General features: G+C 41.7%; 1 protein-coding gene across 3 annotated transcripts; it reads right to left on the bottom strand.

Moving 5' to 3' along the window:
• Nucleotides 1-306: 306 nt before the first annotated feature.
• LOC105559336 (coiled-coil domain-containing protein 170) lies at nucleotides 307-22103 on the bottom strand. Of its 3 annotated transcripts, none has more exons than XM_012007547.1 (15): nucleotides 22008-22103; nucleotides 9362-9457; nucleotides 9158-9289; nucleotides 8778-8966; nucleotides 8362-8631; nucleotides 7491-7635; nucleotides 7254-7426; nucleotides 6819-7019; nucleotides 6348-6491; nucleotides 6152-6229; nucleotides 5269-5432; nucleotides 4595-4703; nucleotides 3940-4176; nucleotides 1879-2048; nucleotides 307-1479 (listed from the first exon to the last, which is right to left on the bottom strand). In XM_012007547.1, the coding sequence occupies exons 1-15, from the start codon at nucleotides 22101-22103 to the stop codon at nucleotides 1338-1340; spliced, it is 2346 nt and encodes a 781-aa protein (XP_011862937.1). In that variant the 3' UTR covers nucleotides 307-1337. The 3 variants fall into 3 exon arrangements, with proteins under 3 accessions (XP_011862937.1, XP_011862938.1, XP_011862939.1); XM_012007548.1 differs by lacking the exon at nucleotides 22008-22103 and adding an exon at nucleotides 12999-13235; XM_012007549.1 differs by lacking the exon at nucleotides 22008-22103 and adding an exon at nucleotides 10434-10620.
• Between the last annotated feature and the right edge of the window lie 2086 nt (nucleotides 22104-24189).

Raw genomic sequence — 24189 nt, 5'->3', positions numbered from 1 at the left:
TTGTGGGATTATCTTAGTGATTTTTATAGAATCAGGAATTGACATTAGGATGTAAAGTACATACACGTAAGTCGGCCTTAGAAAGTTACTTCGAATAACATTTATTTAACAAATCGGATAAGTTAACAAAACGATCATGTTGCACAAAGTAAATTAAATTTTACAAAATTGTTTTTCTTCTCGCTCCGTTGGAAATATTGAAATGTAGGTAATCACAATCATATAAGTAAAATTACACGATACTCTTAACTTCTATAAAAAATTTTATGAACCCGTATGTGCGTATTTTTTGTTAAAATAGACGCGCACAGATTTTTTATACATACAATACATGTATAATCACTTATATATACATATGTAATCAATTATCCAAGATGCATTTCTATTCTGTAAGACAAAGAAAGAAAAACTAGGTACTGTAAACTCTTCACAAAAAAAATGATCCTATTAATCAGTCTTGAATTCTTCCAAATATTATTTCCACATTTTTTCTCAAACTGGCCTCTTTCTTCATAAACTAAAATCCTTTCACGTACATTCATTTACATGATTCTTCATTATTTCATTTGCACGTGCTTTACATGCTTGACTTGTCTTACTCGATACGGTTCTTAATACATATTAATGACTCTCCTGCTTGCTTTAAGTGGCACATCCAGGCAATTTTTTTCGGGAGTGACGTATACATTACCTATATATATATATATAATAACTATCGTATTCGCGTGTATAAATCAAAGTCTGCGCCATGCGACTTGTAAATAAATTACCTCGAACTATAGCTACGCGAACGATCAGGTTCGCATAATTTTCACTGAACACTTTCGATGATTTTCGTTCGCGACATCCAATGCTCTGCACGTTCAGTATCGGTTCCACACGACCCGTTAGGAATTTCTCACGCTTGCCAGTTAATAATTAGCGCGAAATTGCGATTTCATGCGAACGCGTCGAATTGATTTCCTCTTCTCTTGTAATAACACGGATCGATGGTTCGATATTTTTCAACGCTCATTCCATCGGAATCGGTGCTGGGGCGAGCCATCGTGAACGCTCGATCGACGTGCGAGCGATCTCGTGGCGTGCCTGTTGCCTATTTCGTCAAACGACGATGGTCGATAAGCAAATGGTCCTCTTCATCTCGTAAAAGTCGCTCGTTTACCGGAAATAAACGTAACGCTTTACGACACACGTGCGAGGAAGAGCTTTCCCACCCGCAACGTCATTCAGCTACGTGAGATCGGACATTGGAGATCCCCGTTCGGGGACCTCGAGGTGGACTGAACGCGGAGTGAACCGTCCACCGGGGATGCTTAAAACTTGAACTTTGGCCGGTGTCACGGAAGAAGGCTGCTCCTCACTGGCCTCTTGTTGTAATCGTCATCGATGTCATGGAGATCGGGCGGGTCCGCGAAACCGCTGTCCTCGTAACGGGTGCAACGTGAACCGGGCGATCTCGGCGGATGGACCGGATGGATGCTGTAACGGAAAGATACATGTTACCAGAATAATGGAAACATATGAATCCATGATGTAGAAAAATACAGGAAACAAACAAAACATAAAGGATTATAACAAATAACTATCTCAAATTTTCGTTAGTTTTATTCTAAAAATCACGCGTCATATATAACGATAATACGATGGGCGGTGAAGGCTCGAAGAAGGAAAATTATATAACTATATATAATATTTGCAGTATTTGGCTTTAAAAGTGTCGGAGATTTACAACAATCGATCGTGCAACAATTCTAGAAATGCTCCTGGAAAACGTGAGACGAAGTCGTACGATAATATTCCATTACTGGCACATCGGTAGATTTTAGAGAAAATGTAAATTACGGATAATACGACGGCACTTGCTTCTCTGACTATTACCTGGTGCATCTCGAGGGACTCGTTTCCAAAGGCTCGTCGTATCTACGGGAGAGCATCGTAAAGTCTCGATGAGCCGCGACCATTTTCTGCAGCCGCGAAATAATCTCGTAATCGGGCGTGCAGATTGGCTCCGACAATAACTTCGCCACGGAGACACGGAAGCTCTGGAGCTGAGACAGGAAATGGGCGTTTTGCGAATTGAATCATGCTCGTATAAGCTCGTACTCGCACAGTCGCGCGACTCGCTCGAGCGTTAACTCTTCTGTTGCAAATTTTGCGAATTTAAACCATTGTTTCTACGCAGGCAAAACACGGGTTCTTTCACTTTTTTAGAATGTCATTTCTTATTTGCAAATTCTTTTTATTATATAAAAGTATTTGGTGCGAAATATTATTCACGAAATCCAAACTGTTTTTGCAGATTTAATAACATTAACACGTAAGTTGCATTAAAGTTTGCGATTTCATATTAGAGCACGGATGAAACTTTTTCCATTAGAATAATGTTATTTCCTCTTTCGTTTTACCATCTCTATTTATATATTTTCCTCAAGTTTCGAATGCTATTTTGCAGCAAATGTGACAGATGTGCAGCGAGGGTATTAAGACTCAAGTGCCGCGCGTGTAATTTATTATAATTAATGTTCGCTTGTTCGAACTAAATTAAAGTTCCGCGACGCTTCGGAAAGCGGAGTTACGGCAGCGACGTCGCGGGATAAAGCCTCGCGAAATCGCGCGAAAGATTTACAGTCCTTTCACAGTGTGCCGCGGCGCGGGTTTAAGTCGTAGAAGCTATCCGCTTTACGGCCCGGCGACGGGCGCGAACGTGTCTCGAATTACTATGACGTGGAATCAACTTCAAATCATTCTAAACAAGCGTTACGCGCCCGACGAGAGAGAGAGAGAGAGAGAGAGAGAGAGAGAGAGAGAGAGAGAGAGAGAGAAAATTGGAATTATTATTTATTACACGTTCTGGGACAAGTCCTCTAAAGCGTGAGAGGGAGAGAGAGAGATCATAATTATGGTCGTCGTTGCGAGTCATTGGGATTGCCACAATGAATTAACGAGTCCCTTTCGGCCTCTACCTCCGCGAAGTATTAGGAATATAAGCACCGCGGAGCGCTCGCCGCTTTAATAAGAGATCAAAGTGTTTTGAACTCATGGCGGAGAATTACGCTGGATTTTCGAAGGATATAACGTAGATTCGTATTATATAATTAGCTTCTTTAGGCGCTTCTTGCGCGGAGAATTAAAAAAGCTCCGTTCTCCCGTCTTTCTCGTGGGGAAGGGAAATATGTATCATTCAGGGAAGACGGAGATTTACGTAGCCTTTAGAAAATGGGAATTCCGAGAAATACATATGTAACGCATCGAGGCGGTTTGTGCGCGACGCAACGAGGCTCCGCCGGTCGTTTCGACAGCGACTTCTTTTGCGTAATTTAATCGCTCGCAAATCCGCGCTCGTGCACACGAACGGTCATAAATCAGAATTACGTGAGTACCAATGCGCGTGCCGAATGCACAATCCGGCATTGAGACACGGGGGTTTTTCGGGCGGACAAAGAAAACGTCACGCGACGCAAATCCTTGATATTAATGACACAATTTATTTATTCGGCGTTCGCTTCGACCGACGGATTTATTTTATTTTATATATAATCTATTTATTCATATATGCTTCTCATTCTCTATTATGTATCCCATATTTTTAACTCGTTAATGGAACGTGAACGCGGATGTGGAGGAAAGTCCTCGATTATGAAATAGAATTCTAATACGAGATAGCAGATTTTCAACGTCCAAATTTACATAATCACAAATCTTTTTTTCGCAACGCGATTACACGATCTATAACAATCATTTTCCACTAAACAGATTTCACTCCAAGGGCAGTAAATTCATGGTGGAACCAACAAATATCGCCTATCAATTTAGCAAAAACTCCACTATCTCGTATTAGGAGCCTGTCTCATATTAGGGGACTTTTCTCCGTAGACAGTGACGCGAGATGAAATCACGCGCGCGATATCCGACACGTGCAAAAGTAATAATGCATCTCACCTGGGATTCCCTCCTCGTGACCTCGGAGAGATTTTGCTTGACCTGTGCCATCTCGTCGCGGAGGAGCTGCAGGGAATGGTCGTTTATCGATCTCTCCTGATCGGCCGTCTCCGCGGTCGTCCTCATCTGCTCCTTCGCCATCGTTAGCTTTCTGTTGTAGCGCGTCCTCAACATCTCGCTCTCGACGAGACGCTTCTGGAGCTCCTCTATCTTCCGGCTGCGTTCCAGCGAAGCTATCTGCTCGCGGGAAAATGTCGTAAAGTGGGTTAAAACGTTTGATCGATAGTTGTTAGACTATGAAGGGCTTTCTCGCGCGGTTTACGAGGAAGAACTCGTTCGGGAATTTTGTTTTCCCGGCGAGCACGCCGCGCGCCACGTTTTCACCAGCGTAAAATCGATTTAACGAAGTTTCCCGTGGAAGCCCGGAATAGATTAAACTGTTTAAAAAATTAAACGCTCGTTTGTTACACTGCAAGCATCTCGTGGAGCTTACGAATGCATTAGAGATTTAATGCAGCCAACATCGCCAACTGTCATTAACCATAGCTGCGATAAAATCATTACACACGCTACAGATGCCACGTTTCATGCATATTCCTCGAAGCGTTCGGATTTGTCCGATCGTGAGAAAGTACGGACTCTTGAAATTACATACTTTGTAATCCGCGGCTTCCGTCAATTGTGCGCTCAATTCCCGATTCCGCGTCTTCTCCTCCGACAATTGGACTTGAAATCGCTCGACCTGTTTTGCCAGCTTCTTGGCGCTGTAAGAAAGGAAGGAAAGCCGGTCATATCTTTTTCCATTTTTCTCCAATTCGGGTCTCGTTGGACATGAAGAGGAGCCTAACAGTTGCCTAACATGCAGCAACGAATGTGGATACGTTTCGACGCATTTGAAATAAACCACTGTTAGAAATCACAGGTAACCGCCGGCGGTCACAGCGGTGGAAAAATCACACCGCACCTCTGATACATAAAGCCGCACTCTCGGCCGACTAAATTTTCCAATAAACCGCGACTCTGCATATCTCTCCTCGAACAGTTGCTCGATAAGCGTTGTTTTCCCGCTAACGTGCTCAATAGATGATAAAGGAATCGATCGTAACGCGAATTAATTATCGCGACAGAGGTGATAGTCTCTTAATTGTTGTTCAAGATATGGACGGACAGTGTCTTCAAAGGCAAGTCGGGAAGGGAAAGAGACGTAGCGCAATTACATTCCATTGTAAATAATAGTTCTTGCAAATTATTCAATGCATTTGCAAAGAGCAAATTGAAAGTTTGTTCAAAACTTTGCCGCCATCGGCCCGAGGCGACTCCAAAACAAACCGTATGTTCGCCTCGTCGCGCTCGCTCTGCAACAGCGACTTCATCCGCACGCTGTCCTCCTGTAGAGATAGCTTCCTACGTAGAAGGTCCAGATGCAGGTCCCTGCGCTGCAATTGCTCCCGCAGGGTTCGGACGCGACGTTGCAACTGATAGACCACGGAAGTCTGCGGGACAAAAGGAAAAGAAAACCACATTTGTCGAGTCCTTCTTGGCGGCGAAGACGATTCCCAGGTGTGACATAACGTGCAAATACGTAGTATATTATTACAAACGCAAAAATATCAAGCTCGACCAATTCCTCGTGCAATTATTGATCTGGTAGCCCATGAGTCTTGAGGGATGACGAGTGAAATAAAATAACAGTGATTTCTTCGTGTGCATTTACAATACATTTTCTATTGCACGTGTCATTAAACACATAATACCTATATGGAAAAATTAACAAATTTACTTTTCACAAAATGAGGGAACGTCCTGTCAAAGGAAAAGCCTGTTTTTGCTGACACGTTATCGGAGATTATTTAATTAAAAGTTAGTACGCGGAGTATGAGTTTTATATTGGAAAGAGCGATCGCAATGTCGACGCGCCACGAACAGCATCGTGGATGCTACATTAAATGGAACTTTATTACGCGGCATTTCCGATAAACTGTCAATTTGGAGCAACAATTACGTCGTAAGCTCGGCCAACGTCCGATTCAACCGCAAGGTATATGCCGATATCGGAAAATCCCATAGAGGAGGAAATGGAGGAATGAAAAGCGCCTCTCTCTACATTAAGGATACTCCACGACGGAGGAACGGAATGAATGTCTACGAAGAGGATGCTTGAGAATCCTGTAAAGTTTCTCTCTAAGGCGCTTTGCTCGCGCCGGGGGCTTACTTCTTTGAGACAGAGAAGCTCGTGGAACGATCGCTCGCGCCGAATCCTGGGTAGGGTCGTGTAGCTGGAGCACAAATACTGCGACGTGCGGTAAGCACACACGATTTGCACGACAAACAAACACAGAACAAAGGAGAAGACAGTTAGCAACGTGACAGCGCCATCGAAAGTACATCATATCAACCGTGCCCTTTACCTTGTCGACTAGCTTGTCGGTCTCCAATCTGGCCAGCTGCTCGGCCCGCACCAACAGTGACTCGGTTTGAAGATCGAGTCCGATCTCTTGAGAGATTTCGTCCATTTGCATCGCCTTGCCCAGTCGATCCAGGAAGGTCACGAACTGAAAAAGTTTAAAATACAGTCAGCTTTAGAATCGGTGCTACATGGGGAACAAACAATACACGTGTCGTCATTAGATTGGAAGCTGAAGATAAATTTCTAATTTCTATATAGCTTTTAGAAATTAGAAATTTGCGACGCTAGAAATTCGAATTAGACAGTTGCTTTTTTAAAGATTTTTAAAGATTGCTTCCTAAAGACTCAATATTTTATTTAATTTTAAAAGACGTAAGGTAGTTAATTGTGTAACGTCTTTAGCCCCTAGTTCTCTGTACTATGTGTCAAGGTTGCTTTAACATTTCCAAGAGATAGAAGCGTTTGAAATTACCGTCTGCTTGTCTCTGCGTAAAGACTCTCTGGAGAGATCGCTGCTCGTGAGTTCGGATTCGAGTTTGTGTATTTTAGCTTCCAGAGCGGCGCGTTCCTCCTCTAAACTGCGTACCTTCATCATCGTGGCTTCGACCAACTCGCTCTGCCGATTCGTCGACTCCGTCGCTGTGTTCACCTTTTCCCGAAGACTTTGTATTTTCTAGCAGAGAGAAAAGAACGCGTTCACAGCGATTATAAATTTCGCGATATCGTGTAAAACCGTATAAAAATTCCAATGTAAAGTTTTTCGAAATTTCGACAAAATTCTCAATACAAACATTTTTATGTCTTACGTAAAGTAAAGACGGTTATTTAAATAACTTAATTATTTTGAAAATTTGACTTTTCGCAAACAAAAGTACAAAGTTGCACGCCCGCGGTTTTTAATAGCTACCAGCGACTGATCTTTGTTGTCTGCCAGAATTTCTCGAATGCGATCCTTGATCGCGTTCTCGTGGGACTCGACGAATCGGCTTGGTGTACTGACGAGGATCGCAACCGACTCTAAAAGGTGGCGGAACTCGTTTTGTACGCGTTGCGTCTTCTCCTCGCGGGCTTTCATGTCCTCTGCAAGAGCGATATGGGTTACCAGAAGGTATGAGATCGAATCGATCAGGTCACGGTGGTTTACCTCGTAATTGGCAGATCAACGCCTCCTGATTAGATATGTTCCCTGTCGCACTGGTTAAGCTTCTATTCGCATTGACGAGCTTGTCTCTCAAGTCGTTCATGTCCTTCTCTGCGACTCTACATTGCATCTCCAGACACTCCTTCTCCTAGGATAATGGTACACAGTTGAAAAATTTGTGTTAAATTTAACAGATATCACATATCCCAAACGGTCCACACAAATGTTTGTGTCAATTTAACATAATATGGATATGTTAAATGATCACACTAATACTCTGTTAATATTGTAACAGAAAATAAATGCAAATCTCAAAATAATTTAAAATAAATTTTGTGTAAAATTAACATATTTTTAATGACAAAATGAATTTAAAGAATGTAATTTTTACATTTTACAGATGTAATAAGTCAAATGACGGTTCGAAACCACTCTCACTTATGTTATATAGAATAAAATCAATATTTTATTCTGTAAATTTTAACAGATAAATTTTATTACTAATATACGAGTAAAAGAACATATGAATTGTGTCAGAGTAAAAAATAAGCACACATTGTGTTGTTTTAACATTTCATTTCAGTTATTTTAATAATTTTACATTTGAGGTCAATTAACACAAGAGCAATAGATTAAATTAACACATGAATGTGTTATACATTTAACAAAAAAATTTTAACCGGCATTTTTTTTAATAAGAAAACAAATTTTCCAACTGTGTAAGCAATAAATAATACAGCATTTAATAACTTTATGGATTTGAACTGCTCGGTATAATTAAAATATTAACTGCGTCCACGCAGTTTACGTAATTAAATTTAGGAACAAAAGATTCTTTCAAATTGATCCGTAAACGAAATCTCAATCGTCGTACCTGACGCAAACGATCTATGTCTACTAGCTGTACGGACACTTGTCTTTGTAACTGCTCTTTTTCTGTAGTGGCGCGATCAAAAGCGTCCCTGCAGGTTCTGAAATCCACCTCGACGCCCGTCAATTGCGTCTCGACGTTTGTGCTCTTGGTCCGCAAGCGGTTCACTTCTTGCACAAGTTCCTCGGCTTTGTGAATCACCATCTCCGAGCTGTGATGCGCCGTCTCGCAATACTCGACATTCAACGCATGTGCCAACCTTCGCACAAAATCCTATCGAAAGTGTAAGATATCGAAAAAGCGGTTTGAATACAAAGGGAAGGGAGAAATTTATGTGATTTTTCTGCGAGATATAAATGGAAGTGTCGACAGTGTGTCGGCAAGCGCGACCGGGCGCACATTGTTGGAACATACGGCACCTGCAGATTCAGGCGTGCCCGTTCCTTCAATTGAATCTCCTCGGACATATTGTGCTCCAATTGTCGAATTTTCTTGTCGTATTCTCTGACCTTATCCTCGTGGTATTTTACGTCACGCTGCAGACCCTGTATCGTGATCTCATTCCTGCCCTGGGACGCATAGAGGTTTCTCTCCCTCTCTTCCAACTCCTGAAATCGTTATTGGATTTTGCAAGATGTATATTGCCTGCCATCTGTCGACTACAAGATTCCGTGAGTCTCGCGTTGATCTTTTCAACGAAAGAGAGAGATAATCGAGCGAGATGGAAGAAGCGAATTATCTCGGCGCTCATTAACGACGGGACCCTTTAATCGTCCGCTTGTTAGGGAAGCAAATTAACCTGAATGCGCTTCTTGAGACTGGAGACGATGGCATTCTGCCTGGCTGCTTGCTCGCGAAGCTGATCCGCCTCTACCTGTAGCTCCACGACCCTCTGGTCCCGCGATCTCACGGCGCTTTTCATTTCCTGCAGCTGAACGAATTGAGACCGAATTGATTACTAACTCGGCCGATTATCGTGGCAGAAAAGCGATAATCGGTTTACCTCAGACATAAGCCTGTCCCGTTTGTACTCGAGGGCCGCCAGCTCGCTTCTCAAGGTGGTCGTTAGATCGTGACTCATAGCGTCGTCTGGAACCACCTGAAATCAGATATTCGCTTGTTCAAAAGTACCGATAAAATGGATATTTTATATACACTAGAGCAATATACATTGCGCGCGCCTCATTTAGCGCTATCCTTATTCTTACGTTTTAGGGTAAGTTCAATTCTCTATCTCTCTACTAAATGTTTCATTCTCTTGATAAGTTAGTTAATAGTTAAATCACTTTTTTAAATTAACAATTAATACATTATAATTATTGTTCTACATCACCTCTCATCTTCATCCATTCTTACTAATTATTTCAATGCATTCTGATTATTTTTTCAAACTGTCTCTCATTTTCTTATTAAATTTACTTTGTCAATATCATTCTCCCTCGCTCAACTAGATGTTTGACTTTAACTTCTCTTTCGTTAGCTTTGTATTTCGTCTCTGACCTTCTTTAAGTATATTTTTCACAAACTGTCAAAATTCACATGCGAGATGAAGCGTGACATGAATCTAAAAGAGAAGTGAAGCCCAATCGGCATCGCGGAAAAGAGGACTCAACCGTTCGATAACGACATTCACGCCGGTAACATCTCTTTTTTTTAAAGGGATTTCATATTCCTCAACATAGCACGAATGATTGTTAGAAAGATATCAAATGCTAACTTCAAATTCTATTCATCTTCGCGTTTAAATTTGCATTGAATGATTGAGTAATCTCGCAAAAATGTCGTACTTATTGTCATATCGTTGCTTTTATGAATCTCCCTGGTATAGTTGTACCTTATACGCTAAATTAGAATGGCAATAGTTATAAATTATCGTTCTCTCCGTATTCCGTGCGTCGTGTACGGTACTCTCGTTGAGTTTCGCTACAGGCGAAGGGATTCCTCCGTCGTAAAGAAAGTCACTTTATTCGCTCGAAGCTTCCTACACGAGGCGGAGGGCTTTAATGCTGAAGCGCTCGTTTAAGCCGGGAATAGATTAGCGGCGGCCTCCGCGCTGAGGCTTCTGAAGTTCTGACCTTTCTCTCGCAGAATGCAGGATTCGCGAGTACCGCAGGTACCGACGTCTCTACCGGCGGCTCGTAATGGCACCCATTTGAGCTTCCACGCGTGTACCGCGGAAACTTTACAAGACGGCTCGATATGCCCCACGGCCATTATGTACGTCTGCCAGTCTAGAGAATTGCCGGATCGTAGAATGTCGGCCAGAATGCGGATAAGTGCAGAGCTTGTTGGCGACTATTTTTAGAACGGTATTTCGAATCGTCTATTTTTAAATGCTTGCGATCGAATTCGAAAACTTTGCCGATTACCTCGAGATGTATATACGATATTCGAAGAATAAATTCCCGGAAATGTAATTGATACGATATCGAGCGATATCTTTGATTGAGAACAGTGTCGAGACTTGATTTCCTTTATGTATTGTAGAAACCGATCCGAGAAAGTTGTGCTTTAATCTTATATCAAACTTCACAAGCAACGCACGGATAAGAGACTAATCTTATTTGTTTATAATTCTTTTCCAAGTGCAACAGCGAAATTTTCCAAGAAGGTAATATTGCGAGAAGATTGCTGCAAGTTGCTAGATTGCCTCTGCAGTCCGATCGGTATTGAACATTGAAATTGCTCGCATTACAGCGATTTCAAACTGGTGGCGTGAAAATATTTTCTGGCGCATTTCGCCAAGGGAATAACCTGTTAGATAGTTTCCGTGTCACTTTATATGTCGAACGACACAAATCCCCCAACTAGCGTAATGAAATTCGATTTGGCGCGGAACGGTGATTAAATCGTCATTAAGCTAGGTCGGAGGGACGCGCGCATTATTCCAAATGAGACGGATGCATCAAATTATTATCATTAAGAGCGCAACGGTACGATTAAATATTTATGTCGGCGATTTCGGTGCCAATTATCGCCGCTCTAATTAAATATTTCGCGGCAGCAACTGATCGCGCGGAGTCATTCGCTTTTATCTCGTTTTGATGCTGATTTACGTTCGGCGCAATTTAATTACTTTTTAGCAAATCCGACTCGGGTGATCCACGCGGAATTAAATATATCCCGCGGAATCGCCCCCGCGATGTGAAATTAAATCCAAGCGCGCGGCCAAACGGGAATTCGTTTCGCCGTTAATTACGATCATAAGCGGCTTCGGGGCTTAACGTGTAAAAAAAGCAGGTCTTTTTACGTTCGTCCTTTCTTTCCCACCTGTCTCCCTCGATCGCGAATTTGCAAACGGGAGCGCGCTGCAATATAACTTGGTGATAACCATCTCATCTCGTCCGGACGCAAACGAAAGTCGGAAGCAGGATCATCGTGGAATAAACACGGCGCGAAGTTTTGTAAATGGAAGCATCTTCATGCATACGGAATCTACTAATTACGCATTCACTCTATTACCGGTACGTCTAGTACGCGAAGCTGATTGAATTGCGCGCGCGAAGCAGCTTGCACAATAATTCGAATCTTCACTGAAAAAAAATTTTTGCCACGGAGACAATTTTCTCTTAAAATTTATCCTGTAAATTATGTAATCGAGAGACAACATGGCATGTCGAAGAACTTTGTGAGAGTTTTTTAATTTTACCAGTAATTATATTTAGTACACATTTTACTGGTAAAATGTATGGTAAAATTGCAAAAAGCTCTCACAAAGTTCTTCCAAATGCGATGCTGTCTCTCGATTACATAATTTTCAGGATAAATTTTAAGAGAAAATTCTCTCCGTGTAGCTAATCGTGATTTGCTAAAAACATTGTGCTGCGTTAACTATAAATCTCTAAACCACAGCGAACGGTTTGCTGTCACATCTAATATTATACAATAGGCACAGTAGCGAAATATTGGCTATCACAACTACATATTAGCTGTCCATATTTTACAACTGAAATTTAGTTACTACATGCAGTTTTTTTTCTACGGCTGCTACATTTTTTCCGTGTTACATTCTCTACGCAACGTTTTAAATAAAATTAGAAAATAAATTTATGTAAAAATACAGAAAGTCAAAGTTCGTTCGACTAAAAATAAATCAAGTGTCAAACGGGCTGAACGAACAAGCTGGGTGTAGACGCTAATAAGAATGTAAACACTTGAACAGCTTTTGTGTTCATTTTCTAACTTTTATATTCTTGTGCGTTTAGCCCAGTTAATTTAAATTAATTTACTATTATTATCTTACATTACTATTATTATTACATTATTTAATAACAGCATTGTTATTAAGAGCACGTTGGTGTGCCGAGAAACTTCGGTGGAAGAGTGGTTTCACCCAATAAAAGATGCAGTGTATCTACAGGGAGAGAATTTTCTTTTAAAAATCCTGGAAATTATGTAATCGTGGGACAAGGAATTTCGAAGAATTTTTTGAGTCTTTCGAAATTTCACCATACATTTTACTAGAAAAATATAAGTCGTTGAAAACGCCATGTTGTCCCGTGATTACACGATTTTCAGGATAAATTTGAAAAGACAATTCTCTCCGTGTACATAAAGCGTAGTCCCGCCGATTGTTCTCGTCGTCGAAATCGATCTCATTCGACGTAACGAGGCTCCCTCGAAAACGTGAGCAACTCTACCTCTGCAGGCTCGCAGGATCCATATCGCAGATTTCCGCAAGAATTTCCGTGACACAAGCGTGCGCGCGAGTGCGCCTCGTATTCCCCGAAGCGTCCCGTGCACTTGGCTCAGATAGCACTCAAGTTCGCGCTCCGAGCCTGATAGCCGCGGACGGCGTTTCCGGCCGCTCGCGGAGGATGGTCGAGAGAAGGAGGGCGCGCGCCGAAGGTGGCTGCCACCGTCGCCAATTTCCAGGGCAATCGGATGCGCGCGGCGCAGACAGTTACGATGCCCCGAAGTTTCGTCTGCCCACGACAGCGGATTACGTGACCCGAATCCGTGCCGCGGCCGCCGCGCCGCCACCCCGGGGACGAGCGACCTCGCGACCCTCCGACCTCTCGCCGTCCAGGTGTATTCGTATCCGCACGCGAAAATCTATGCTCGCGAAATCCACCCTTGGGAAAATATACCTTGGAAAACCGTACAATTGTACTTTAGAAAAGTAAGAAATATGAAAAGTAAATTTGGACACTTTAAACTTTTATTTAAGGTAAACCGAAAACTTACTTTAAGAATTGTGAAAAGTGTGTGATATAATTTATAATACCGCGTGCGGTTTTCTTGTGACGAGAACTTCGACAGGCTTGGCTGTCTAAAAATTACTTTAAGTGTCGAAAATTACTCTAAAATTTCTTAAGCAAACTCTTAGATTTGAAAGATTACTTTGAAAACTTTAATTTCATTCAAAGTAAATTTTCCCAAGGGCACGTCAACCGATGAGAATAGTTACAGAGCAGCACCGAGCACGATGGAATATGTTGCGCGAATTTACGGGTCACCCGTTTCCACAAAGATACTTGTCGATGATATCGCGCCGTTGGTTCCACATCGGCGGACCTGGGGCTCGATTCTTGAGTCCCTTCGAAAGAGAAACGTATACGAAAATTCTGCTCTTGCGGAAACTTGCGAGTCGATTAGCTGTTCGCATCGGTTCGCATGGCTTTTAGCCGACGAGGGGGAACTCGCTGACCAAAATCTTGTACACCAATGCCCAGTAATGCCCAGTGGGCATTATATACTTTATCTTATTATCTTTTTTATCTTATTCTATCTTATTTTATCTTATTTTACCTTATTTTACCTTATTTTATCTTATTTTACCTTATTTTATCTTTATAATGCCCCAGCAAGGCCTAATGCCCAAACTAATCCCCCAAAATTGCCTAGTAATGCCCAGTAATGCCGCAAATCTGTACACCACAATGCCCTCAGCGGTTTCCCCCTCGCTTTTAGCCAATCAACTTACAACGTTTCCGTAAGAACAGAATTTGCGCATACGTCTATCATGCGAATAAATTCAAGCATCGGGCCCCTGGCCGCGTCTACTTCGGCTAATGCGAAGTACGGGCACAAAGATACCAAAGCGACACGCGTGTAATACGAGTAAGTGAAATGGAACGAGTCCTCTTTTCATTTTTGACGAGTACACTCGCTGATTAAAAAAAGCTTTCAGCAGACTCGCATATCAGCGCGGTGCGCCGAGGGGGAAAATCTCTCTCGCCCAAGCGCCGCGCTCGCTCGCGGGGGACGAGTCAACGTCCATCGCGCGTTCAGACGCGCCCGAGAGAGTGGGATATTTAATTCAACGCGCCCGTATCTTCCTTGGGAATCTGATTGAAATCAGGACCCGCGATCCTACATGCGCGCGGCATCAATTATCTCGCGATTCAATTACGCGACAGGCCGCGCGAATGGGATCGCTATCGTTATCGCCCCGCGTTTCGAAAATCGTTTCGGCGCGCGGACCAGAGAGGCGGGACGATTCCGCCGGCCCTCGTCCCGCGGAATACCGTGAATTTCCACGGTGCGGTTAAGTCCGGTGCGATATTGAATACCCATTATCCCGCCGCCCATAAATATCCCGGTCTCGGGACTCTCGCCGCCCGGCGAGCTCGACCTATTTACCGCCGGTATTTACCTCGCAACGCGTGCGGGATTACAGCGGATCCCGCACGCGCACGATACGCCGTGCACGTACTCGCGTAAAAAAAAACTTTTTGTGAATTTGCTACCAGAGAGAGAAGAGAGAGAAAGAGAGAGACGGTTCCTCCGCAGTGATGTTTCGCCAGTAACGCGCAAACCCGTGATTTTGCCCACGCGACCGTAATAAAGCCGTAATAAAATCGCAATGAGAGTACGTGAGCGCGGTGACAAGTACAAGGCCGTTAAAATAATTTGGATCTCGTCCGTTAAAAATTGACATCCCGCATGTATCTTGTACACTGTAGCTTGCTAGTCCATTAAAAGCGAGAGGACCGGTGAAAATAAGTAGGTACCGAAAAAATTATATTCTCATCTTCAGAATATTTCACGTACTAGAAAATGTTGTATCGACAAGATCAGTGTGCTATTGAAATAAAATCGTTGAAACAACATCAGTATTAATAAATGAAAAGCATCAGATTGTTGTTTTAATAATCTAGATATTTAGTTCAATGCTTAAAATTAAAATCCATAGCAAATACAATTGAGTGAATTATTTATGTTTGTGGTAGCCCGTGACATTAACGTTTAATTCAAGCAACTTCATTTTGTTTAATTCAACAGCATTTTTTCCGTGAGAGGAATTTATAAAGTATGCATTTCAAGAATACAATTTTTTCGGTGTAAAGTTGTTGCAAATTCAAAATACGTTTTTAATATTAAGAATATATTTTCAATTTAAGGAGATATTCCAAAAAACACGATGTTAAGAAGGAAATTCTTCTTCATTAAGTATATCTATTAAGAAGATTTGTAAAGTATACATACATTTCAAGAATACAATTTTTCTGGTGAAGAAAAATGTATGTACGTGCTGGGATATGCAACAGTTTTTTATGATCTCCTTTGTTTTATTTACGAATGAAATAACATTGCATTAACGAAGGCGATAACATTTCGTTCAAGCGCGCGAGCAACGTAATTTTTGCGAATTCAAGTCCGGGGCTTTTTTAGCGGTCGAAATACGATGTTGCATTTTTAACTTTTGATCGGTCGCGTCTATTTTTGGTGCAGCGCATCGACGTGTTCGATCTACCGCGATATCGACGATATCGACGATAGCGACGATACATTAATGTACATGTCGGGCGGCTATCGAATTTTGCTGCACACCGTGTACACGCAAGCGGAATTTGCACCATAAACGCAGTGCGTGATTATGCTTACCTGTTATTTTTTTGCATTTCGCCAACGAACGTTTATCCGCATCGGGCTTTTTCTTTAACAAGTATAAGTGAGCTCTCTTCGCTGAAGTTCCATATATTCCGCGTAGCGCGCGTTAAATATAAATATAAATCTCCCCCTATAGCAATGGGATTACAGGGCGAAATGCGAAAAAACGTGGAACCTTGAATTTTAAAATTGCACTACGCAGAACAATTAAATTTATTTAATGTTATTTAATTATTTAGGCGCATTCACGGTTTTGTTAGGTGTTTTTCCCGAGTGCAGCTGCGTAGTGTAATCCTGCGCCGGACATTGAGAGAGGCAACAAGAGGAGGGGCTCTAGATTTATTACGGAAACTGACGCTCGTAAGCCAAAATCTACGCGTAGCTAGAATCTCGCTCTGATTAAAGCTACGATATCGGTACGTTAATATAGTAGCGAACACGTATATAGAATGTTGCATTGATCCGTTCTTTCATTACAACTGTAGAGGGGAGAAATGCATCAGAAACCAGTTACCAATAAACGATCAATAAATGCATATCCACCACCGTACAGAATAAATGTATAACTTTTTATATTTCGCTACATTTAAAAGCGATTTGGAAAGAGCTTATTGTGTGCCACGCGACTGAGGGAGGGAAAAGATCAGAATACCAACCGCTCCTTCCAAAAGGGACGAGAATAATTCGCATCCACGCATTTTTGTACACGCAATTGTTAAAATTATTTAGCAAATTATTTCTTAACAACTCGCTGAATTACACGCGCACGCCCAAGTCTGGCGTTTCTGCGTAAATAAATTATAACGAAACGGGATAACGTTATTAACAACATGCACAGAGTGAAGAGCTTGTGTTCTTTTTATCGAGAGAAAACGGAGGTAAACAAAGTGAGAGACGCGTTTAATTTCTCATTGGCGTCGTCGTTTAAAAAAATAGAAGCTAGCGTAAGTTTTCAAAAGACGTACGAAACCATTCGAAGATGCTCCCGAAAGGAACGTACGTTCTCAAAACGTCCGATCGGCCTGGAAAGAAACCCGAGCTGAATTAAATGTCGGGACATCGATAAAACTGGCGAATCCTCCCTCCCTCCAATCGCTCGTCAGGATAAGACAAGTCGGGGTGGTCCCTTCTTTCCGTACGCTTTCGCAGCCGTGCCCCGATGACTCGAGATCGGCTGCGAAAGCACGCGACAGCGCGCGAGCGGTCGTCCGGGGTAGCACCGGCGACAGGTGAAATCGATTCCCGTGCAACGCTATGGCAACGCGACCCTTGGTTCACGCGCGCGAGTCGATATTCCGCTCGCGATTCGCGCGAGTCGAGCGGAAAGGGAGCGAAAGGGAGCGATAATGACGGAACGCGACGGCATCCCCGCGCGTGTATTTCGACGCGCGAGTTGTTTAATTAGACGGCGGCGCGAGACACATTCCGGATCGAACAAAGGGTTGCACTGGTCCCGAGTCCCTCCCGATTGAAGATATTAAAGCCTAATCTACAATGTGCTCTCTGCGTCTAGAAACATTCTATTTTGTGGTCAATAAATACGTTTATGCAGTTTGTGCAAATTGATAAATTGTATATAGAGGAAAGTCCCCTTATGCGACAAGCTCCTAATATGAGCTAGCAGGATTTTTTTTTTAAATTAATAGGCATCATCCATTGGTTTCATCGTGAATTTATTGCCCTTGGAGTGAAATCTGTGGAAATTCATTGTTAGATCGTGTAATTGGTGTGAATTTGTGATTAAATTATCATGTTGAAAACCTGCTATCTCATATCAGAAGCCTCTCTCTCTCTCTCTCCCTCTCCCTCCCTCCCTCCCTCTCTCTCTCCCTTTCTCTTTCTCTTTCTCTTTCTCTTTCTCTTTCTCTTTCTCTTTCTCTTTCTCTTTCTCTTTCTCTTTCTCTTTCTCTTTCTCTCTCTATCTCTATCTCTATCTCATAATAATAACTGTCCCTCTATAGTATAATCATACATTGTCGATAAATGTTTTAAGCGTTTTGATTTGTTTATATAAAATAGAATGTTTCTATAGATGCAGAAAGCACATTATAGATTAAGCTTAAAGAAGCGAATTAGACCCTAATAGCACAGTGCATTGGCTAAATATTGGTCCAATATTGGTTATATTAGAAATGCATTGGCCGATATTGTCCAACGTAAAACCAATATTGGCTATGGAAGAAATGGAAATATTGCACGATAATAATTGTCTAATATTAGATTTGTATTGGAACTGCATTGGCCAATATTTAACAATGTAATAAGTATCGATATTAGATCAATATTGCTACATAAACATATTGGCTAAATAAGAGAAGGCGCCCATCTTACAATATTGGGCCAATGTTGGGAATATTAGATTTACATGAGTTCCCAATATTGCGCCAATATATTGTACTACTGCACAGTTGAAAAAGTTGTGTAAAATTTAACAGATATCACATGTCCCAAACGGTCCACATAAATTTTTATGTTAATTTAACATATTATGGATACGTTAAATGATCACACTAATACTCTGTTAATATGTTAACACAAAATAAATGCAAATCTCAAAATAATTTGAAATTAATTTTGTGTAAAATTAACATATTTTTAATGACAAAATGAACAGATGTAATAAGTTAAATGACGGTTCGAAATCACTCTCACTTATGTTATATAGAATAAAATCAACATTTTATTCTGTAACTTTTAACAGATAAATTTTGTTACTAATAATATAGAACATATGTATTGTGTCAGATTAAAAAATTAGTACATATTGTGTTATTTTAACATTTCTTTTCAGTTATTTTAATGATTTTACATTTGAGGTCAATTAACACAAGAGCAATATGTTAAATTAACACATGAATGTGTTAAACATTTAACAGAAAAATTTTAACCAGCACTTTTTTTAACAAGAAAACACAAATTTTCCAACTGTGTAGGGAACTTGGCGTCTTGTTAATGCAGTGAGTTCTCGTATCGCGTTAAGCAAATGAATGAAAAAACATTACACGTCACTGCGTCTCTTTATTTGCACTTTTACGGTACAGTTTGACAAACGATTAGTAGTAATTGCACGATCCTTTGTGAGACGCCTCGCGCTACTCCTTGTCGCGGTTGGGTAACTCTAACAGCGAGATGTGTTAAAAAGGAAGAGAGAAACGCATTTGGCCAGCAGGGGAGATTTACATAATCTAAATCCTGCGCTCTTTATTTCACGTTGGACGACAGAAAACTTTCATTTCCTGCATTTTTCAAGACTGCAGAAACGTCACGATGTAAAAACCCACGAGATAAGTGAGAAAGCTTTTCGTCGCGAGATACCACGCGTTTGGGCTTCTCAATTCTGTCTTCTCGAATCAGTCCGTCGAAGGGCCTCGAAACCGCTGCGTAAATTCTCTTTGACCGCGAACAGCTTTGCCTACGGTTTTTTAAATAAAAGTTTCAATACCGTCCTCCGTTTTCAGACTCACTCTGCTCTTCAGAATCGTTCAAGTTAATTTAGTACCTCTACGCTTTGTTAGTACAAAACATTGATTATTCCAATAGTTTATATGTATCTGGGGTAATAATAATCTATCCACAAACCACCGAAATAAACTTACTTTTTCAAATTAATTGCTATAGTTTTTCAAAGTTTAGATAATTTTTAATTAATACTTTCCAAACCAGGAAGAAATTTATATATATTTTACTGTTATTTATTTTACGGATTTACTTATTGCAAGAAGCAAATATACACGGAGAGAATTTTCTCTTAAAATTTATCCTGAAAATCATATGATCGTGGGACAACATGGCATTCTGAAGAACTTTATGAGAGTTTTTTTAAATTTTACCGTACATTTCTATGTAAAATTCTATACTATCATACTCCGACACCGTACGGTCAGCGTCGTTGAAATTTAAACATTCAACTACTCTTGCTCGATTTTTTGTTTCAATCCTTATTATAGATTTTTTGCTACTGACAAATACATGTTCAAGTGTCAGATTTTTTACCTCAGCACCCAATGGCGATGATCGAAATGTCAAAAACAATTAATTTTAAGTGATTATATCTCGGAAACTATACGGTAAATCAAACCCAAATTTTACACACATACGTATTATTATAATATCTAAATTAGTTTTGCTGCAAGTTTAAAGAAAATCTGTAACTTCATCGTTTTTAGTTTCTTTTGGCACCTTTTGCTCCTAGAACTGTCAACTCGTGACAACATTTGTGTAATATACAAATTACGTGGCTTTTGTGTACGAACTGACAGTGTTCCACTATTCGGACTAAATCAGAGAACAGCATGGTATCATTGAAATTAAGTTTAAAAGTAAAAAAGAAATCTATTCACTTAAATAAGTTATAGGGACCCTAATCAATATCTTATTTAAGTAAATAGATTTTTCGTTAGGCTTCTAAATTTAATTTCAATGATTCCATGCTCCGATTTGTCCGAATAGTGGGAAATTGTCGATCTGTACACAAAAGTTACATAATTTGTATATTACACAAATGTTTTCATAAATTGACAGTTCTAGATTCAAAAGGTGCAGAATCACTCCAGCATCCCCTTAAGAAGTTCTAGCCCTGCTAAAAACCGGCCGGGCGGATCGGGCTTGAAGTGACGAGTCCAGAACGATCGAATAATCACAATCGATAGTACGGTGATACAATACCGCGCGTCTCCGCGTCTATCGATCTGTTGCCCTTCGACGGACGCGCCGTGTATATAACGTACTGTCATGTATACAATGCGAGGCTTTGTGGCGAGCGATACGGGGTATGCAACGTGACCGCACGTACGATTAGCATGTGAATGCGTGTGTGCACGTGCGCGTGTATACGTGGCGGCGGTGGGGACGCGAGAGATAAGCCATTGATGTACAGTTCACGGTATATCGCATCTACAAACTCGCTCGGGCCGGAGCGAGATTCTGTGTACACCTACTGTGCCGTGATATCCCCCGCAATAAGAGATAGCAACTTGTTACACATATTGGAATACGCGCGCGAGTTATTGTACACACAAAGGGATATCGCGGCACGGATCTCACTTGAGGCATTAATTGCATAAGCCGCAGCGAGGCCTTAAGTACAGGCCTTAATTATGCATTATTACTCTCATTATGCGCGTCTATTTATCGTCGGCGCAGCGCTCGCGCGATTACAGAGAGATTGTTATGTGCGGCGGGGCGCGAGGAGCGTGGGTATCCTTTATTCCTCCCCTTTGGTGTTTCGGGGGTTTAATTGAACTCCGAAGCGCGACAGTACCTATAACTCGCGCGAGAACACGTGTATACTCGGTCGGTTCGTCATAGCCCGTTAGGCTAGATGAAAATCCTGTAATTTCGCGATTTCCCGCGGACACTCCAGCCGCGCAACCCCCGTACTACTTGCATTCAGACTTGGAGAAAGTAAATATTAAATCATTATACGGAAAGAATTGTCTCTTAAAATTTACCTTAAAGACCATGTGATCGTGGGGGCAACATGGCATTTTAAAGAACTTTACGAGAGTTTTTGAAATTTTACCATACGTTTTACTACAAGACGGTTTGCAAAGAATGAGTTTATCGTAATCCAAGTTCAGTGACACTTTCTTAGGGGAACAGCCTTAAAGGAATATGCGTTTTCTATCTGCTGATACTTATAATCATAAATAATTGAACGAGAAACGGAACTGGAAGCAGAAGCGGACGGAGAGAGAGCAGCGTTTCCGCGACGGCGTTGCGTGCGTGCGTGCGTGTGCCTTCTTGCGCGAGCGTGCGTGCAGCGTGACCGACGGGTGAGAAGGAGCGGCGTGGTGCGTTCGCCATCGATTGACCTTCCGGGGCGAGGAGATGCGGAGCGTCTCGAAGATCCTCAGGTCCTCGTCGGCCGCCTCCTGCGCCTCCTGCGTCTCGGCGCCGTCGGACGCCATCGCCGCCTTCCGTCCTCCAGGCGAGTCCGGGGCGAACGGAGCGCGTGTCCGCGCGTGAAATCCGCGAGGGTAGAAACGAGAGAAGCGCGACGCGCGCGGAGGTCGCTCTCTCACCACGTGAGCGGCATCCCCTGCGTACGACCGCGAACAACCCGGCGCGCGACGGCGACACCGACGACGAGGCGCCGAGCCGTGTCGTTCAGCACCGACGTGCCGCGTCGGCGATGGCGGCCGGGAGAGCCGATCGAAATCGTCGCATCGATCCGAGGAAAACGGCCGCGTGCCATGCTACGCTCTTGGCGCCGCGGCGAGAGCCGCGCGGCTTCGCCCCTTCGGTCGGAGAGAGCGCGGCTCTCGCGGAGAACGCGCGCCGGCCACGCGGTTCCCTTCACCAGGGGGTCAATTCTGTATCTTACACTATAGTAAAAATGCTGTAAGTGAATAGCTCTGTCTCTTTCCAACTGTCCCCTTAGAAAGAGGCAAAGCCGCTCACTTTTAGCATTTTTACTGTATTGTAAGATGCAGAATTGACCCCCAGGTAGAGCGTGAAACTCGTAGTGACATCGTGATGACGTTATCGTGACTTTATTAAAAGCTGTACTCAGCTCAACGTCACTTCGATGACATCGTGAAACCCTCGTTCTATCTGGCCTTCGCAAGTTCCGTATCCGTGCTCTCTCGAGACTTCACCCCACGTGACTCGATCTTCCGAAAGGTTGGAAAAATAGCACGGCGTTTGCCACCCCCGTTCACAATGGAAAAATTTTGTTGCTGATAACAATGGTCCCCATGCTGCGTTTAGCAGAAAGAGCTGCTTTGCAACAGTTGTAAAATTTGACTGGAGTATGCTCTTGGATTCTGCCATAATTAAGAGCGCCCGCCAATCAGATTCAAGATTTTTACAACAGTTGCACGGAAAAAAACATTTAGCTGCTGTAGCTAAAACTTGGTAAAATAGGGACAGCTAATATTTTTAGTTGTGATAGCTCAATATTTTGCTACGACAGCAAACCGTTTGCTGTCGCACCTAATATAATAGGCACATGGCACAAAATATAATAGGCACAAAATATTGAGCTATCACAACTAAAGATATTAGCTGTCCCTATTTTACCAAGTTTTAGCTACAGCAGCTAAATGTTTTTTTCCGTGTGCAAAGCAGTTTTTTCCGCTGAACGCGGGCAGTGTTTACGCGACACGTGAAACATGTTCGTGATATATCTCTCGGCAAATAATTGACGACGATAAAATAAGTTGGATAAACGATAATAAGACATTTACGAAGTATTTATATCCCAGTACTATCTTTTAAGGTCTCCAAATGTGTACAATCGCATTTTATTCTGTGTCGCATGTTTCAGCGCATTAGACTGAAGAAAAACGGTTTTGCTGTTTTCTTATGATTATTAAATTTTTTATGATTTTTATAATTATTTTTTATAATTATTTATTCACAAATTCGAGAAATCTGTGTTAACGATCTCTTTCGTTCATGCTAATTTGATTTGTGGTATTATATAGTAATTATCTAATTTACATTAATAATATAAATTTACAGAACTGGAGTACTGTGATCGCTTTTCTCTTTTTAAAAACTGTAATTGCTCTCTTTTACGATAATAATATGGACTTATTGTTTTAAAATACTGTAATTAACTTTTTTCTTCTCAAAGATAATTGCGCTGTAACTTTAACTTCGTTACAAGTAACAAGTTACTTTCTAACCCTGCTGTCTAGCAATATTCGTTTAATATTGTACCGATATTAGACCAATATTTTTATTATATTGTTAAATATTGGCCATTTTCATTTTTGGAACTATTCTACTACACCCATTTTCAAGATTTCAGCGCTTCTAATGAGATAAGAATGGCTTATCTCGGATTATTAGTTTATGAGGCGTTATTGATAAATTCCGAGAAAAGTGATTTTGTCCCAAGATCGAGAGTGTGAATTAATCTTTCGATTGGATAAATCTCTCTCACGTCGTGCATTAAATAGCAACACTAATTTATGTTCACTCAATATTCATTTTTCTAAATATACAATATGTAATTGTACAGTTTCTTGTTGATAATCCCCTCCT

The sequence above is a fragment of the Vollenhovia emeryi genome, unplaced genomic scaffold (assembly GCF_000949405.1).
Source record: "Vollenhovia emeryi isolate VEMERY1.0 unplaced genomic scaffold, V.emery_V1.0 DF939280.1, whole genome shotgun sequence".
Classification (NCBI taxonomy): domain Eukaryota; kingdom Metazoa; phylum Arthropoda; class Insecta; order Hymenoptera; family Formicidae; genus Vollenhovia; species Vollenhovia emeryi.
The sequence above is the reverse complement of the archived record's forward strand: the minus strand, read 5'-3'. Positions and strand labels throughout refer to the sequence as shown.